Below are 17,732 nucleotides of genomic sequence, written 5' to 3' on the forward strand. Positions count from 1 at the left end.
ACCTCAAACATATTAATATTTATAGACATAGATGTAGATATAGATAACAAAGAAAAAACGTAACTATCAAAACCATTGGAGAGGACAGTATCACTTACATAAGAATGGCTACTAAATAAATAATGAAATTCTTAACATCAGCAATGGAAACCAGAGACAGTAAAATATATTCAAAGTATTGATTGAATAACAAAGAGTTCTATGCCAAGTAAAACAAGGGGAAGTGCCAAACAAACTTGAGAATGTACCACCAAATGGCCCTCACTAAATGGGTTCTGAAGGATATGATTCAGACCGAAGGAAAATAATCTGAGACACATGGTCTGAGTTTTAAGGAGAAACAGTGAACTAAGATAATTATGGGACAATCTAAAGAAACCATTGATTATGAAACAAAGATAATTTGCGGGGAAAAATAAAGCAGACTAGATGTAAAATGCCAAGTTGCAGTCACATATAAGTTTGAAGGGGGAATGCAAGGCCCAATATTAACTTATTAATATGTATGAAATAAGGCAAACACTAATAGGATAGATTCAGTGTATACCTTCAGTGGAAGTAGAAGAGTCAATAAGCAAAAGAAAATAAAAGAGTCCAAATGAAGGGAGAGAAGGGAAAAAAACAAGTAAACTAGAGCAGATCAAATGTTCACAATGTGAACCAAATCACTAATCACAATAAGCATAAGTAGACTAAATTCTCCAGTTAAGGTTTTGTTGTATTTTAGAAACAAAATTCAGCTATGTGCTTATTAAACAGAAACACCTAAAATACAGAAAGATTAAAAGTCAAACAATGGAAAAGATAAACCAGGAAAATATTAACCCAAAGCAGCCAAGTATAGTCATATTAATAGTAAAAGATAATTTTGGCAAAAAGTATTACAAGAAATTTCCTACATAATGATAATTCCACTTACTAGGAAAAGGTATCGATTCTAAATGTACGTATATATGAAGTGTGTGTAGCCTCATGATATATAAGGCTAGACTGACAGAATTAAAAGGAAAAATTTTAAATCCATCATCATAGTAGAAGATTTTAACACACGTCTCAGTTATTAGTAGATGAAACAGACCAAAAATCAGTAAGAAAGTAGAAAATGTGAACGGTAACACTACAGAGCTTGAATTAATGGGCTTTTACTGCCTCTGACATTTGGAAAAGACATGCTTCTTTCAAGCACACATGGAACTGTTGCTGGGATTGACACACCCTAATCATAAGGCTTGACCAATACGCTTCAAAGAATTAAAATACTCCTGACCGCATTTCTTACTGCAATGCAATTAAGTTGGGAAACAAAGCATGTAAGATCATTAGAAAAGTTCACTCACTTGGAAATTTAATAACACATCAATGTATGAGTCAAAGGAGAAATCATAATTGAAATTAAAAGATTTCACCATCTAGTTTTTTACATCAGACACGTGGAATACAATACGTGGAAGGATATGTAGAGCATTAAGTGTTTGCCTTAAAAAAAAAAAATGAAGCTAAGATCTAATTGAATCAAAGACCCACAGAAGCAGAAGGAAGGAAATTAAAAGGACAGAAATTAGTGAAATAAACACACAAAAGAAGAGATCAACAAAACAAAAGACAAAAACTATGTATTTGAAAAGGCATGATTTTTTTTTTTAAAAAAACACAAATGGAACAAAAAAGTGTAAGTGCAGATGCTGCAGAGAAAGACAAGAGGAAATAAGAACTGCTCTCAACATACTTCAGAACTTTAATATAGTGGATGACTTCCTAGAAAGACAGAACTTAGCAAAACCAACTCAAAGAGAAACACAAAATCAGAATCATCCTTTGCTGTCAAAGAAATACAACCAACAGTCAAAATTTTTCACATAAGGAAACCAAGTCAAAATAGCTCTATCTGAATGCTGCTAAACATTCAGGAAACAGCAGTTTCATTCTCACCATTCTTACACAGAGACTAGAAAACAAAACACTCTCAATGCATTTATGAGGCCAATATAACCTTCACAGCCAAACTGTAAGAACACAGCCAGAAAGAGGAGGACAAGCCAACTCAATCTTTATGAACATGAGGATGCAAAATTTTGAACAAAAGTGACCAACCGAGATCCAACAATGAATAATAAAAGATGACACATCATGATCAACTTAGGTTTATTCCAGGGACTTGATGACTATTAGAATTGTTATCAATAAAATTCACCTTAGTTACAGATTTAAAAGGAAAACATCTCAATAAAGAAAAAAATAGAATTAAATATCCATATACTGTATAACATTTTTAAAAGTTTTAGCATATTTTTAGAAGGAAATTTTAACTTGAAAAAGGACATCCACAATAATAATAAAAAAAAAATCCAGCAAGCATAGTTAAGGAAGTTAAGGAGAAACATGGAAAGCAGTCCCTTTAAGATGAGGAATGAAGCAAAGATGTCCTCCATCGTCCACTTCACTCCTCTTTAAGATTGCTTTGGGATTTGAGCCAACTCCGTATAGTCAAAAAAAAAAAAAAAAAAGAAACAAAAATTTTAAGGGTGGAAATGTAAAATGGTACGCTGCTGTAGAAAACAGTATGGAGGGTTCCTCAATTTTTTTTTTTTTTTTGAGACAGAGAGTCCCACTCTGTTGCCCAGGCTGGAGTGCAGTGGCATGATCTTGGCTTACTGCAGCCTCTACTTCCTGTGTTCAAGCGATTCTCCTGCCTCAACCTCCCTAACAGCTGGGATTGCAGGTGCCAGCCACCACGCCCAGCCAATTTTTGTATTTTAGTCCACCTTGGCCTCCCAAAGTGCTGGGATTACAAGTGTGAGTGACCGTGCCTGGCCCGATTCCTCAAAAATTAAACATAGAATTAATATATGATCCAGCATTTCCAAAAATAATTGAAAGCAGGGACATAAAAAGATACCTGCACACCCTTGTTCATAGCAGCATTATTCACAGTAGCCAAGAAGCAACCCAAGTATCCATTGGTGGTTGAATGGAAAAGCAAAAGTGATCAATTCATACAATGGAATATTATTCCGCCTTAAATAGGAAGGAAATCCTGACACATGCTACAACATGGATGAACCTTGAGGTCATTATGCTAAGTGAAATAAGCCAGACAGAAAAAGACAAATACTGTATTACACTACTTATATGAAGTCCTACAGTGGACATTCAGTGTCTCTTCTAGAGAGACAGATAGTAGAATGGGGGTTGCTAGGAGTTGGGGGTAGGAATGAGCAGTTAGTGTTTAAAAGATACAGTTTCAGTTTCAGAAGATAAAAAAGTTCCAGAGATGGATGCTGGTGATTGTTGTACAACAATGTGAATATACTTAGCCACTGAATTGTACACCTAAAAATGCTTAAAATGGTAACTTTTGTGTATATTTTACTACAGTTTTAATTTGTTTGGATCCTCAAAGAAAAAAAGAATGGCCTTTGTTTGTGATTGTCCGTAAACACTGCTGCTCTCAATCCAGTGCTTCCTACTGGGCTCAGGATTATTGATCACACAGGGTTTGTGAATGGGAGGGTGTTTCAGAGGCTATCTGCAAAATTGTGTGTACTTTTCCTGAGGAAAAGAGCATAAAGCTTTCATCAGACTGCCAGAGGAGTCTGTGACACACAGAAGTCTAAGACCCATTCTGAGTGGCCCCTCTCGTGCTGTTAATCTCCTCCCCCATCTCATTCCCTGCAATTCTGCTTAGGCTGAGGCCAGACCCCACCCCCACAGCAAAGGCCTGGATCCTTCACTTGGCCGCTCCTCCAACCCCCACTTCCTCTTCTCCCTCTTCTCACCCAAATGCCACCTTTTCTTTCATTCGCTCAGGTGGTTTACAATGCAAAGAATATCCTTAAATATGCTTGAATTCCTGGAACAAGGTTTTATTTTTTATTGTCTAGATAACTGTGGCTCTGAAATCAACCAAAATTCAGGGTTTTTTCTATTGCCCTTCATTTCCTGGATGGTAATGTTAAACAGGTCCAGCTCTAACTCAGAACCAGAAAGGTTCTCTGTCGAATGACTGGAATCCTCCAAACCATGTTCTGTAACCACAAATCATTTTCAACTAGCCTTTCTTGCTGATCCTATGTCTTGCATTTCACAAAGGCTGCATTTTAACAAACTAAGACCTCTCACCGGGCCCGTGGTCTGCCTGGGTGGCGGTGAAGAATCTCAGGGTGATAACAGAGAGATGCCTCTCAAATGCAACTTCAAAACATCAAGGGAACGAGAAATGTCACCAGCTTAATTTGTACCCAAATAAATTCTGAGACTTTCTTTTTAACAAAATGCTTTATTTCTATTTTTAAATGAGATACATTGTTAGGCATTCCCATGAAATACCAAAAGGCGTTTACATGTGTCATTTTAACTCTTCTTTTTTGATCACACAAAGTAGGTAGAAAAGATCTGCTGAAATAGAACAAACCAGAAACCAAGTAGTGTAAGGCATTAGGAGATACATGAAGAGAGTCAATATTGGCTTCTTGTACAGCGTGTGGCAGGTCATGGTTAGTAGTCTTCATAGTTGACGCTGGCTCCATGCCTAAAACTGTAGGGGCTCCGGGGACCAATTGCAGAGTCTTCATCATAGTGACGTTGGTAGTAATCGCCATAGTACTCATGTCCATTTCGATCCCTGTTAAGCCAATAGGTGATGTCATCTTCGAATTTCTGGAGAAAGAGAGAGAGAGAATGATAGAGAATGGATTTAAGCACACACAGACCCCTAAGACCTAATCTTACCTATGCTTTTCTCCATGGTGGTTTTTCTTCAATAATTAACAACCCTTAGTAAGAATAACTCCCCATTACCATATTCTTGTGCTCAGTGGCCAACATAGCCAGCAGTATTCACTCTGCTAAAGCTATCTTTTCCCAAAGAAGTGCAGGCCCATACCTTTGCAACGTTTTGTAAAATATTTGCTAAATATACTCCAGACTTAAACATTTTTTTTCTTTCTTGGTAAATCAAATGGACAGCTGCCCAAATACAGTAACAACTTGGCCTGACCCTCAGGCCGCATCTCATTGTGGCAAATACCGTTTTATCTTCCTACTCCATTCCTGTGCCTGCTTCTTTATATTGCATGCAGTAGATGCTTAATAAATGTTGCCCAAGTTAAATCAACCACTGCACTGGCCTATTATAGTGCCAGGGCAGAGAACTGGGGGTATATTTGATGGTGACTCTTATACGGATGTTTTTAGTTAGAGTGTACACAGATGTACTTATTCATTCCACAAACGCTGTGAGATGGGCGCCGTGTGTCAGGCCTGGCCCTGTGCTGGGCACTGGGGGGCTGCCAAAAACAGGGTCTCTGCCTTCAAAAAGCCTATTGTTCCTGAGAGACAGATACGAGAAGAGACAGTTGCAGCTAATAAAAGGGATGGAGAAGCTAAAGCTGAGGAAGAAGTGTAGAGTGATGCTCAGGGTTTTGGTTTGGGCACCTGATCTTTGCTATTTATACATTTTTTTTTTTTTAAAGGAGAGGCTAAATTTTCTTCGGTGGTGGTAAAGGTGCAAGATTAATTTAGACTGGGACTCACATGTGTTGATGCTCAGGATGTGGCAAGAGATTTCGTGTGAGAGCAAAAAGGCAGGGAGACGGCAGATGGGCTGGGTGAACGGGTCATGCAGTGTGGGGTGCAGGGGAGTTTTTCTCCGTGTGTGGCCCGTGCACCCCTTACATCCAAATCACACATGCAGGTTGTCGGGCACCAGCTGCTCCATGCCTCCTGCATGGAACTTTCTGATGTCTGGGTCTCGGCAACCTGTTTTTATTTTAACAAGACTGCCAGTGAACATTAATTAACATATGAGAATTTTTGTGAGGCTGAAATCCCCAGCCTAGCCCATGACTGTGGTCTCTGGGGCTCAGTGGTCATCCACTCTTGGTGGGTAGTGGGCCAACTAGTGCTGGGCTAAAGAGCATGATTCCAGTGTCTCACTGCCATTCTCTACACCTGGGGTCTGAATCATCTGAGCACACCTCAGCCTCTGCCTCGGGAAGGAGGACACTGACTTCTTTGGCTCCATCTCTAGTTTTGCTTCTCCCATTATACAACATTTTTGGCCATGGTGAAACATTCTTGCTTCTTGGGTTTTCTCATTTTATTTTATTTTTTTAAGAGGGAGTTTTACTCTTTCACCGACGCTGGAGAAGTGGCACAATTTCAGCTCACTGCAACATTTGCCCCCACCCAGGTCCAAGCACTTCTCCTGCCTCAGCCTCCCAAATAGCTGGGGTTATAGCCATCCGCCACCACGCCTGGATAATGTTTTTTTGTGTTTTTAGTAGAGACAGGGTTTCACCATGTTGACTAGGCTGGTCTCTAACTCCTGACTTGAGGTGATCCACCCACCTTGGCCTCCCAAAATGCTAGGATTACAGGTGTGAGCCACCATGCCCGGCCTCTCATTTTATAAGTTTTAGCTTAAATATGTATTTTCAAAAGATTTTAAAAATGTTTGATGAATACAGAAATAATGTAGGCTCAGATTTTAAAATCTGTATATAAGAGAAGAACATAGAAAAAGAAGATCATATTCCTTTGCCAGAAACCACCACTAGTGAGACTTGGACGTATTCATTGCAGTCTTTTTAGTGCATGTTGATTTATTGTAATCTTATTGGATCCTAATCTTTATTCTGGTTTTGTCACAGAGATTATTCGAGCAGTTGCTGCATGCTAAACTCTTTTTTTTGAGATGGAGTCTCACTCTGTCATCCAGGCCGGAGTGCAGTGGCGCGATCTCAGCTCACAGCAACCTCCACCTCCCGAATTCAAGCGATTCTCCTGTGTAATCCCCCTGAGTAGCTGAGACTGCAGTCATGAGCCACCATACCCAGCTAATTTTTTGTATTTTTCGTAGAGACGGGGTTTCACCCTGTTGACCAGGCTGGTCTCAAACTCCTGACCTCAGGTAATCTGCCTGCTTTGGCCTCCCAAAGTGATAGGATCCAGGCATGAGCATTGTGCCTGGCCCTGCATGTTAAATTCTTAATGCCCATTTTAATCATGGTCATCAAAGAAATGCAAATTACTAAAAGAGGATATAGCATTTTCATTCTTCAGATAAGGAAACATGTATTTTTAATGTTCAATGAGAACACCAGATATTGCTGAAGATTCTAGGAAACTGTTGCTCTTACATGTGACTCACAGGAATGTGCAATTTGCAAATACTCCGAGTCGGTTAAATGTGATTCCACCCTTGCCCCAGGAACCTCACTGGGGTTCTAAGAAGGCGGTCTAAGTAAAGGTCAAACTCCACAGAGATGCAAATAACAGCACCTGCCTTTTGGGTTGTTGTGAAGGTGAAGTAAGTTCATACCTCTGAATACTTAGGATCATGCCTGGCTCAGAGTTTGGCTATACGTGTTTAGCTGTTTGCACATAAAAGGAAAAAAAGCAGAAGACACTTCGGGAACAAGTCATATGTCCAATGTCTGGAAATGCGAAGGAAATTATGGTATAGCCACATGATTTCATTTTACGCAGCCATTAAAAATGATATGTCTAAGGGGCTTAGTTTTTTCTTCATCTACTGCAGTATTGTGTATACACCGTCTAAATGAATCGTGTGCCCGTTTTGAAAAATCACTTCCAACTGTACAGTTGGAGGTGCTGCCCATAAAAAGCCTATTTGCTCCCTGGTGGGGCTGCACAGGCCACGGGTCCTCCCTCTACATCTCACATAAAGAGCTCAGCCTTCTCAGTTACTGTGGATGGATGCCCATGCGGCCACATCTGTGACTTCCACGGGCTGCCGTCTCACCTATGCATTCACCCCAGCTGGGAGCCTGAGATTATAAACTCTTTGTACTTCACTCAGTGAACATGCCATCTAGGTGCATGAACTGTAAACCATCTTTTCCTTTAAGCGCATTGTCAAATTTTCCCCAAAACGTCTACAAAGACCCATCCTCTCTTTACAAGTCCTTTTTCATCTCTTTTTCTTATCATCATAGATCTGTCATCCCTGTTGTTTCTGATAGTCTTCAAGGTAAAAGTGAAAAGGTTTTGGGAGATTGTGAGTTATTTTAAGACTACCCAGACAAAACTGTTCAGCCAAGTTAAAAGCATTCCCAGGAAAGTCAGATTCCCAATGAATCTACGTCCCAGCCATTTTGGTCCTTGACTGCCCTGGGTTCTGCCTCCTGAACATGCCCTGGTGGAAACTTCTAGCCATCACCCTTACACCATAGGTAATGTGATCCAGTGCCTGACAGCACTTAGCATCAGTGCTCTTATTTTAGGACTGAACAGCAAAGCTGAATTTTCTGCTTCCTATTTCCCTGAGCCAGGCCTCCTCCCTGCCACTCTGCCCTGTGGAAGCCAGGCCTGCAGACAGAGGCAACACCCACCGCTTCGTCAAAGCCCATGTAGAGAAACTGCTGGTACCACTGCTGCACCTCGGGCCGAGTCCGGTCCCACAGCTGCCGCTTCTGGCGCTTCAGGCTGCCGAGGAATTCTTTGGCTTTGTTCTCATCAACAGCCACGTTAGTCTTAGTTGGAACAGGTGCTGAAATCATCAATTCCCCATCCCCAAAACACAAAGAATGATTATTACCTTCCTCAACCGCAGTGAATCCTGTTATACATCCCATTCCACACCACCATGGTTTCGACTCTCAATTTCATTCTTCCTTGCATGGGACAATGTGACACAGCCTGGTAGCATCAGTCCCCATGCTTCCTGTAAATTCTATTTGTTACAGCCCTATAAAGGGGCATGAACTAAACTTCAGCCTCTAGGTCTTCAGGGTAGAAATGAAATTCAGCTCATCCCCTGCAGCCCTCTCGCACCCGGAACCCATTCCTTTCCAGGGGCAAGTGGCCCACCCCTCAGGCTCCGCATTCAGGAAACAAATTCGATATCTGCTGCCACACAGGTATACTGGCCTGTCCATTGCATATGGAAACACAAGAGGGTTGTGCTTGGCTCAGGAGATTATGTAAGAAAAGGAACTCTTACAAGAGCTTCTGAAAGAACCACTACACATAGAAAAGAATAACCAGTATCAGCCTTTCCAAAAAATACCAAAAAGTAAAGAGCATCAACATAATGAAGAATTTACATCAACTAATGGGCAAAACAGCCAGCTAACATCAAATGGAAACTCACATATATTATTATTAATCCTAAATTTAAATCAACTAAATCCCTCAATCAAATGACACAGCCAAAACCCATCGGTAGGCTGCATCCAGACTCATCTCACATGCAAGGATACACAAATACTCAAAACAAAGGGATGGAGAAAGATTTACCAACCAAATGGAGAGCCAAAATAAATAAATAAATAAAAAACAGGAGTTGCAATTCTCGCCTCTGATAAAATAGACTTTAAAGCAACAAAGATCAAAAGAGGCAAAGAAGGACATTACATAAGGGTACAAGGATCAGTGCAACAAGAAGAGCTAACAATCCTAAATTTATAAGCACCCAATACAGGAACACCCAGATACATAAGACTTATAAAGAGACTTAGACTCCCACACAATAATGGTGGGAGACTTCAACATCAATATTAGACAGATCAACGAGACAGAAAATTAACAAGGATATCCAGGACTTGAACTCAGATCCGAACAAGTAAACTTAATAAACATTATAGAACTCTTCACTTTAAATACGCAAAATATACACTCTTATCAGCCCCACATCACACCTACTTACAGGTTTAAATGAAATATTGGTTGGCTGCTTGTTTGTTATTTTCTTCCCTCATTTCTTCCTGTCTCCATTATTAAGCACAATTATTGGTATAAGAGGTTTTCAATACCCATTTTTAGACTGCATTCTAGCCTGGGCAATAAAGCAACACTTCCGTTCTCTCTCCCTCTTCCTCTTCCTCTTTCTTCCTCTCCTTCATTCTTTTTTTTTTTTCTTTCTTTCTCTCTTTCTTTTTTTTTTTTTTTCCTTAAAAAAAAAAAAAAAGGAAAGAAAAGGAACCAGAATGATGAGCCCCAGGTGAGCAGGGACCAGCCCCTGCCCAACAGTAGAGCTGATTCTCTTACCAGCCTGCTGGGACACAAAGTCCCCTTAAGCCACTGCCTCTCTGTGCCTCACAGTCCGACCGTTGATGCAGGGTACTGACCCGCACCCTCACACTGCTGCTGCTAACGTTTTTCTATCACAGTCTCAATTGTTGAAACGGAACCACTTCTGCAGGTGTGCTCGAGGAAGCCACTGTGCCGTTAGGTGTTCTGCCCTGCTGTTACATTTTGAGCCTCTGTCCCTTCATCTATAAAAGCAGAAGGACAGTTCCTCTTGATGACATTAGGAAAAATGCACAGGATTATGGAAATGCAGGCCTGATGTGTTGGTTGGTCATATGGATAAGTAGCCCCAGGTTTTTTGTTTGTTTGTTTGTTTTTTACAATCCCTTCAGGGACTGTTACACTGTTTTGTACACAGTAGGTGCTCAATATGTGTTTCTTGGTCTGAACTGAGTAAAGGCTGCGGGATGCACATGTAGGAGTTGTGACTGTCTCAGCAGCTTGCTCACCTATGACAAGCTGGCTCTGTGAGGGCGTTGTTCATCCCTGGGCATCCGTGAGGAAAAGCTCCCACAACCCCACAGCACGGGGGGTACCCTCTGAGCTGCCTCAGAGGTTGGGGATGGATCAGGGTTTCATAGGTGGCTGGAAACCTAGGGAAAGATGCTGGAACTGCCTCCAAGGAATTCCTTGCCCTCAAGAGGGGCCACCTGTTCTCCAGCCATCTGCTGGGGGGTCCCTGAGCAGCAACTGGGGAGTATGGGAAGAATGACTAGGACCCCACTTCAGGAAGTTCAGCCTGCTAGAATCCCCTGTAAACTAGGAAGGAAAGAATAAGTGACTAAATGGTCACATCGGAAATGTGGTAACACTTTTTCATTTCTAAAGGATTCTCAGTTTTACAGATGGAGATAAAAGCTGGGAGAGGGAAAATGACATTCACAAGATCCCACAATTGATCCATCTGATCTGATTACAGCAGGTCCGGAACCTGTGTGTTGTGACCCCCAGACTCTTCAATTTCTATGACATTTTGCTGCTGTCACATTTATCTTAAATACATTTTTCAAAACAGAGGCTAATAACAAGAAAGCCTTTCCTGTTTGAAATCTTTCCCCAAGAGCTCATTGGATACAGGGACTGCCGTAACAATGCCGTTCCATGCCCGCCCCACCAACTGAGGCTTATGTGTTCTAAAGATAGTCTCTAAAGTGCTTCATGGTTCTAAAATAAATAGCATGCAATTAACCCTGTACCACTGTTTCTTTTATTTTTGAGTCCACGCTGACAGCTTTCAGAAAAATAACCTTCAGACATTTACTGGCGCTAATATTTATCTAATAAAAGACCACACCACACATCCACAGAATAAGCCCTTCATATCTGCTAACCTTCTATGGAGTAAACACTTTTGATTTTCCAAATACAAGACTCCAGTGAGCACATTCCATATTGCCATTTCATTTCCATCCAGTTAAGAATGCATCTCTTATCCATTTGGGAAATATTTACCTTCTCGTTTTTGAAGCATCAGCTTGAGTTTATTTCCACGTATGCCACCTAAAGGAATGAAAATCGAAATCCATATGAGAGTTACACTGTACCCTTCAATTTATCAAATGCAGAAATCAGAGTGGGAAAAAAAGAACTGCAGGCCCCTGCCCTGATTTGGCAACTTGGTAATATCATGGTATTTAATGCTTGTAGTATTCCCTGTCCAGGAGGACAACCAATTCAGGCGGCCCATGGCTAATATCGGTGATAATGACCACAGCTGACCAAGGGCATTATGATTTGAGCTAGTCAGAGTGATGCTGTTCTTTTAGCCCTGTGTCTTACTATGAAGGGCAACCATCTGTCAGGCGCATCTTCCTGCAAACTTTCGCTGCATGGTGTAATACATTGAATAGTGTCCTCCCGAAATTCCTAACCACCAGAAACCCCTGAATGTGAGCTTATTTGGAAATGAGGTCTTTTCAGATATAATCCGTTAAAGATCTCAAGATTTTTCTTTAAAAAGAAATTTTTGAACAGCCTGACTCATCACTGAGAGGGTCTCAAGATGTTATACGGGACTTAGACGAACAGAAATCCAGTGACTAGTGTTCTTATAAGAAGAGAGGATCCAGAGAGGTCACCCTTGTGAAGACAGAGGCAGGCAGAAATGGGAGTCGGGCTCCCACATACTGGAGAACTTACTTTCGCTCTCTGAAAGTGCAGCCCAGTTTTGTAGCTTGGCCATCACCCTAAAACCAAGCATGATTTGTACCACTTGCTGCTATTTGTATTCAATTTTAAAAGTATTTCTGATCAGCTCAATCATTTTTAATAGAAAATACCTTGTCTGCCCTGATAGAACACACCCCTCCACCCAGTGAACTGACTTGCGGACCTATAGAAGCCTCTGACCCTTAACTGCTGCATGCAGACATGCTGACTTCGTAAGCAGTGAGTAGAGCATCCTCAGGTGTAAGGAACCAGAGTCTGGCCCCAGATTGGAGGTAATTGTGACCACTTTCTCAGCAGGGTTCTTAGCCTCTCCTTCCATAGACAGGCTCCAGGGTGTCTAGAAAGGTATGGAAAATTGTGTTTGCATCTGCAAAGGCACAATTTTCTGGGAATGGGAACCAGAGCTTTTGCCAGACTCTCGAAAGCATCTGTGACCCCAATAAAATAAAAAACCTCTGCTTTGTTTGTGAATTACATCAATAAAGTTGGGAGAAAAGAAATAAATATTTTAAAAGAGAACCTCTGCATGAAGGAGTTGGGGAGAAAAAAGTATCCACAGCTAAGAATCACAAACTGGCTGCCCTACATGGGGATGCACTTTATTAGCATACCCAATGTTTACAAATTGTGAATTTGAAGACCTCTGAGCCAAGTCACTCAGCACATCCATGGTCCATAAGCAGCCACCTGACCTACTAGCCTTCTGTAGCATCTGCATTAAGGTGCTACCTACCGGCCTGCAGAGTCATTGGGCCATCCAGGGAGCCTGCTGGCCTGTCCTCTGGGATGGGACAGGGAACCTGCTAGAACTTACTATTTCCTGCTAAGTGCCTCCCTCGTAATTCACAGGTATGGTGGACACACTCTTTAGCTGTTCAGGGAGAGCCCCAGTACATACCGCTGTCCTTGTAAATTAATTTTGCTCTCAAATGTGTTTCAGCTTGGATGATAATTACATGGCCACCCAATTTTTCGAGGTTTAATGGCATGGAAATGGCTTCGTAAGATCTCTAGGGACACCCTGAAGGGCCAGGAAAGAGAGGTGGTGGTTGCCCTCGCACCTTCCCTAGGAGGGCTGGGAGTCTGCCGGGCAGGGAGCTGAGGTATCAGTGTAGTGCCCAGCAGCCCGTGGGAGTTTTTGCTGCCTGTGCTCAGGTCGGTCTACAGTGACATCGTTGTTTAAAAAGCAATTGCAATCTTAGGCTGTTTAGTAATGGATACTTAAAAAAAAAAAAAAAGTAAGTAACTGCCCTGTCTCTGTACCATCACGGCTCTGAGCAGACCTCTTCTCTACTATTTAGTTCAGTTCACATCATCTGTCTTGAAGAAGGTCATAGAAAATCTGGAGTCGTGGTCAAAGGAGTGTCCAGCGAGGACTAGGGCCCAAACATGTGTTATATGAGAAGAAATTAAAGGAATTTAGGTGTTTAACTTAGAGAAATAAAACTTCTAGGGCTGGGTGCAGTGACTCAAGCCTACAATCCCAGCACTTTGGGAGGCTGAGGCGGGTGGATCACCTGAGATCAGGAGTTCGAGACCAGCCTGGCCAACTTGGTGAAACCCTGACTCTACTAAAAATGCAAAAAATTAGCTGATGTGGTAGCACATTCCTGTACTCCCAGCTACTCAGGAGGCTGAGGCAGGAGAATCACTTGAACCCAGGAGGCAGAAGTTGCAGCGAGCCAAGATAGCATTACTGCACTCCATCCTGGGTGACAGAGCGAGAGAAAGAAAGGAAAGAAAGAAAGAAAGAAAGAAAGAAAGAGAGAGAGAGAGTGAGAGAGAAAGAAAGAAAGAGGGAGGGAGGGAGGGAGGGAGGGAGGAAGGGAAAAAAAAAGAAAGCTGTGGGAGGAGAACAATGGCTTTGAGGGACCACTAGGCCATGGGTTAGGGCATAAAGTAAAATTTCCAACACCCAGACGATCACCCACCCAAGATAGGACAAATGGCCTGGGGGATGGGGGGTTGAGATTAAGAGCTGCTGGAGGTGTCTGAGCATAAACAAAGGTGAGCACTTGACCAGGTTACTGTAGAGGGGATTTTCTAGTTAGATGGGGGTGGGACTACTGTTAAACAGTCTACTTCCCTTCCAAACTTAAGTTCAATGAAGAAATCTATGAAAATATTTGCCAAGGCAGACAGTTATGTTCGTTGGCACTAATAATAGCATTCATTAATGTCTTAACATTTGTCAATCTCTAATAGCTCACAGGATACTGCATACAGAATTAAGTATGGCCCCTCCATCTGTTTGCCTTCTGTAAAAGTGCTTAACAATTAATGAATGAAATGTGGTCTCATGTTGAAATAGACATTGAGTTTAGGCATTTGCAATGAGGCTGCAATTTCTTGCAGCAAATGTATGCCACTATTACTCTAGAAACAAGAACTTCACCAAACTTTAGCTATAGACTAAAAAGCACAAATAAGTCCAAAATTATGAATTATGAATATTGATACTGTGCCAGGTGCTACACACTGAACTACATATTGGTATATATAATTGGACACTACACTAAATTTGTTTGAAAAAGAAGAATAAGGAACAATAGAATGGCTCTGATTTTTTTTCTGTATTACTGATTTTTCACCCAATATCATCAGCTGTTCATTATAGCCTTCAATAATAATCACTCCTGAATTTATCCAATCCAGTTACCCAGTATTAGCTCTACCAGCAAATTGAGAACTGCAAGTTGCTCCTTTGGAGGTGCTAAATATTAATAAATTGATCAAATAGGGGCCACAGTCATTTTCTTTACTAAATGTTTGTGAGAAAGGCAGTGGTGGTTCAAGCCTATAATCCCAGGACTTTGGGAAGCCGAGGCAGAAGGATCACTTGAGCCCAGGAGTTCGAGACCGACTTGGGCTACATAGTGAGACCTCATTTCTACTAAAAATTAAAAGAAAAAAAAAAAAAGGTAGTCAGGCGTGGTGGCATACACCTGTAGTCCCAGCTACTTGGGAGGCTGAGGTGGGAGGATTGCCTGAGCCCGGGGGATCAAGCTATGACAGCACAACTGTACTCCTGCCTGGGCAATAGAGTGAGACCCTCTCTCAAAAAATAAATAAATAAATAAATAAAGTTTGTAGGTAGCATAAAGAGTCACCTTTGGGATTCTACATCAAGATTTTCTTTGCATAAGAACTTTCACATCCCAGGTCAGTGATGAGATTTTAACTGACTTCTATCACTGAGTTATTGATAAAAACCAAATAAAATACCAGCCAGTGCTCACTCGACTTATTCAGATGTGCTTTTTCTTCTTTCTTTCTTTCTTTTTTTTTTTTTTTTTCTGAGATGGAGTTTCAATTCTTGTTGCGCAGGCTGGAATACAATAGCACCATCTCAGCTCATTGCAACTTCCACCTCCCGGGTTCAAGGGATTCTCCTGCCCCAGCCTCCTGAGTAGCTGAGATTACAGGCATGTGTCACCATGCCTGGCTAATTTTGAATTCTTAGTAGAAACAAGGGTTTCTTCATGTTGTTCAGGCTGGTCTCGAACTCCCGACCTCAGGTGATCCACCTGCCTCAGCTTCCCAAAGTGCTGGGATTACAGGGGTGAGACACCATGCCCGGCCCAGATGTGCTTCTTAAAATGCCAAGAACAAGGAGCTGGGGGCAGGTAAACTATACAGTGGGAAATAACTGACTAGCTTCGCTGGTGGTTCTAATGTGGAACAATAATCTTCCCTGCCTGGACAGACCTCGCCACCTCCCTTGCTGTTCTAGCAACCCTGGGGCTCCATCCCAGGGCTCCTATTGAATGTTCCCTGCCTCTTCTCACCTGGAGTTCAGTTTTCATTCCTGTTCTAAATGAGCTAAACACAGAAACTAAGCAATCGAGTGAGCCTTCCTTTTACATTAGGCAGTGCCCAGCTGCTTTGCAGCGGGACAGCTCCAGGCTCAGAATCTTGGGCAAGTCACTTCACACGCCAGCAACTCTGAGGCCACAATCCCTGCCTCCACAAGGTGTAAGCTTCAAAGGCAGTCATGTGTCCTTGAGGCCACTTGCGAACCATAAAGGCTCCTCTTACCCACTGAAGGTGGTAACTCAGGACAAACCACAGTTTCAGATTATGGTTCCTAAAGTGGGGCCTGTGGACCCCAGCGTTCAGGTGTTGGAGCACCCATCATTCTGGGTGTGTGTGTGAATGGACGTTTTACAGAGAGCAAGCGGGGAATTTTCAGTTTTCAACGGATTCGCTGGGAGCTCCACGAAGCAGAATAGATTAAGCATGACTCCTTTAAGAGCCTTTCCCCTGTCTGGGGTGTGAGGCCTGTGCCCAGCTTTGCAAACTGCAACTTGACCCAGCTGGGAAGCTCAAGTCAGCTCTTGTTGCCAAGTGACTGCCTGGAAGGGAATCGCCGTGATGGTGCCATTTGCCTCCCCTGGGTTACCAGCTGCGTCCCGCAACCCCTTTGCTCCTTACGTTAAGCCCTGAAACACTACCTGCCCACCCTTCTGAAGCCTGGCCCTCCTTTCCCAAGGTTGCCCCGCAGATCTGAAAGTCCCCCTCCCCCGCGCCATTGACCCCGGTAATCTCTCCACCCGAACTCGTGCAAGTGCAAAACCCTAGACCTGGTGCCCATCCCACCCCCTTGGCCCTGTCTGGGCTAAGGATGGGTCCCTTCGCCGCCACCCCATCACCGATCGCTCTCCCCGGGCACCCTGGAAGCGCCACGCGGGACGAATCCCTGGTGCCACTATCAATCAGCCTGGCATCATCCCGCTCACCTGGGCCCCAGCACAGGAGCAGGAGCAGGGCCAGCCCAGTCAGGGCCAGGACCGCGGGCCGCGCGGGGGAGGCGGCCATGGCGGCGGGGCGCGAGCAGGAGGGCGAGGGGAGCACTTGGAGCTGCTGCGCCGGAGGACTGGTCGCGGGAGACGGGTGCGAGGGGGCCGGCGCGGCCGCGGGTTATTCCTGCGTGGCTGCCTGGGCGGGACCTGGCGGGTCGGCGCCGCGCCAGAGGGCTGCGGGCCAAGTGGCTGCGCCCGGCGCCAGGGAGAGCACCGCCGAGGTCCCCTCTCCAGCCCCGGCCCCACGAGGAACGCGGCCCCCGGGCTACACGGTCAGGAATGCTCGCGGGGGGCGGCCGCGGAGAACCACTGGACGCGGGATGCCGCGTGGCCAGCGCCGCCCGCAGCGAACGCGGTAAGCGGTGAGGACAAGCTGGGTTCCGGAGACCAAGGGCAGGGCAGAAGGCATCCGGAGAAGGCACGAGGCCCCCTGGTCACTCAGACGGAGTACTTGCCGGATCCCAGCGCCAGGGTCTCTTCCTGGTTCCCCCACTTTCTCTGCCCACTCCAGCTGCGCCTCTGTTCCCCTTACTCGCCCCTGATACCTCGCCCCTTCCTTCCCCATCTCCCTCCCTCCCTCCCTGCTTGGGGGCCTTGCTTCTGCCTGGTTTATAAAGTGGGCTTTGGAATTTCCTTAGTTCAGAGCTGTTCTTAAGGATGCCTTAGGCGGTGCTGTGTTTTGGGATATTTTGAAAGACTCCACAGTCT

At 43.6% G+C, this 17,732-nt stretch overlaps 1 protein-coding gene across 1 annotated transcript; it reads right to left on the minus strand.

Moving 5' to 3' along the window:
• Positions 1 to 4,256: 4,256 nt before the first annotated feature.
• Positions 4,257 to 17,244, minus strand: ECRG4 (ECRG4 augurin precursor). Its single transcript, XM_003922778.4, has 4 exons — positions 16,962 to 17,244; positions 11,506 to 11,553; positions 8,355 to 8,512; positions 4,257 to 4,656 (listed from the first exon to the last, which is right to left on the minus strand). The coding sequence occupies exons 1-4, from the start codon at positions 17,038 to 17,040 to the stop codon at positions 4,495 to 4,497; spliced, it is 447 nt and encodes a 148-aa protein (XP_003922827.1). The 5' UTR covers positions 17,041 to 17,244; the 3' UTR covers positions 4,257 to 4,494.
• Between the last annotated feature and the right edge of the window lie 488 nt (positions 17,245 to 17,732).

Source organism: Saimiri boliviensis, chromosome 1, assembly GCF_048565385.1.
Source record: "Saimiri boliviensis isolate mSaiBol1 chromosome 1, mSaiBol1.pri, whole genome shotgun sequence".
NCBI lineage: Eukaryota > Metazoa > Chordata > Mammalia > Primates > Cebidae > Saimiri > Saimiri boliviensis.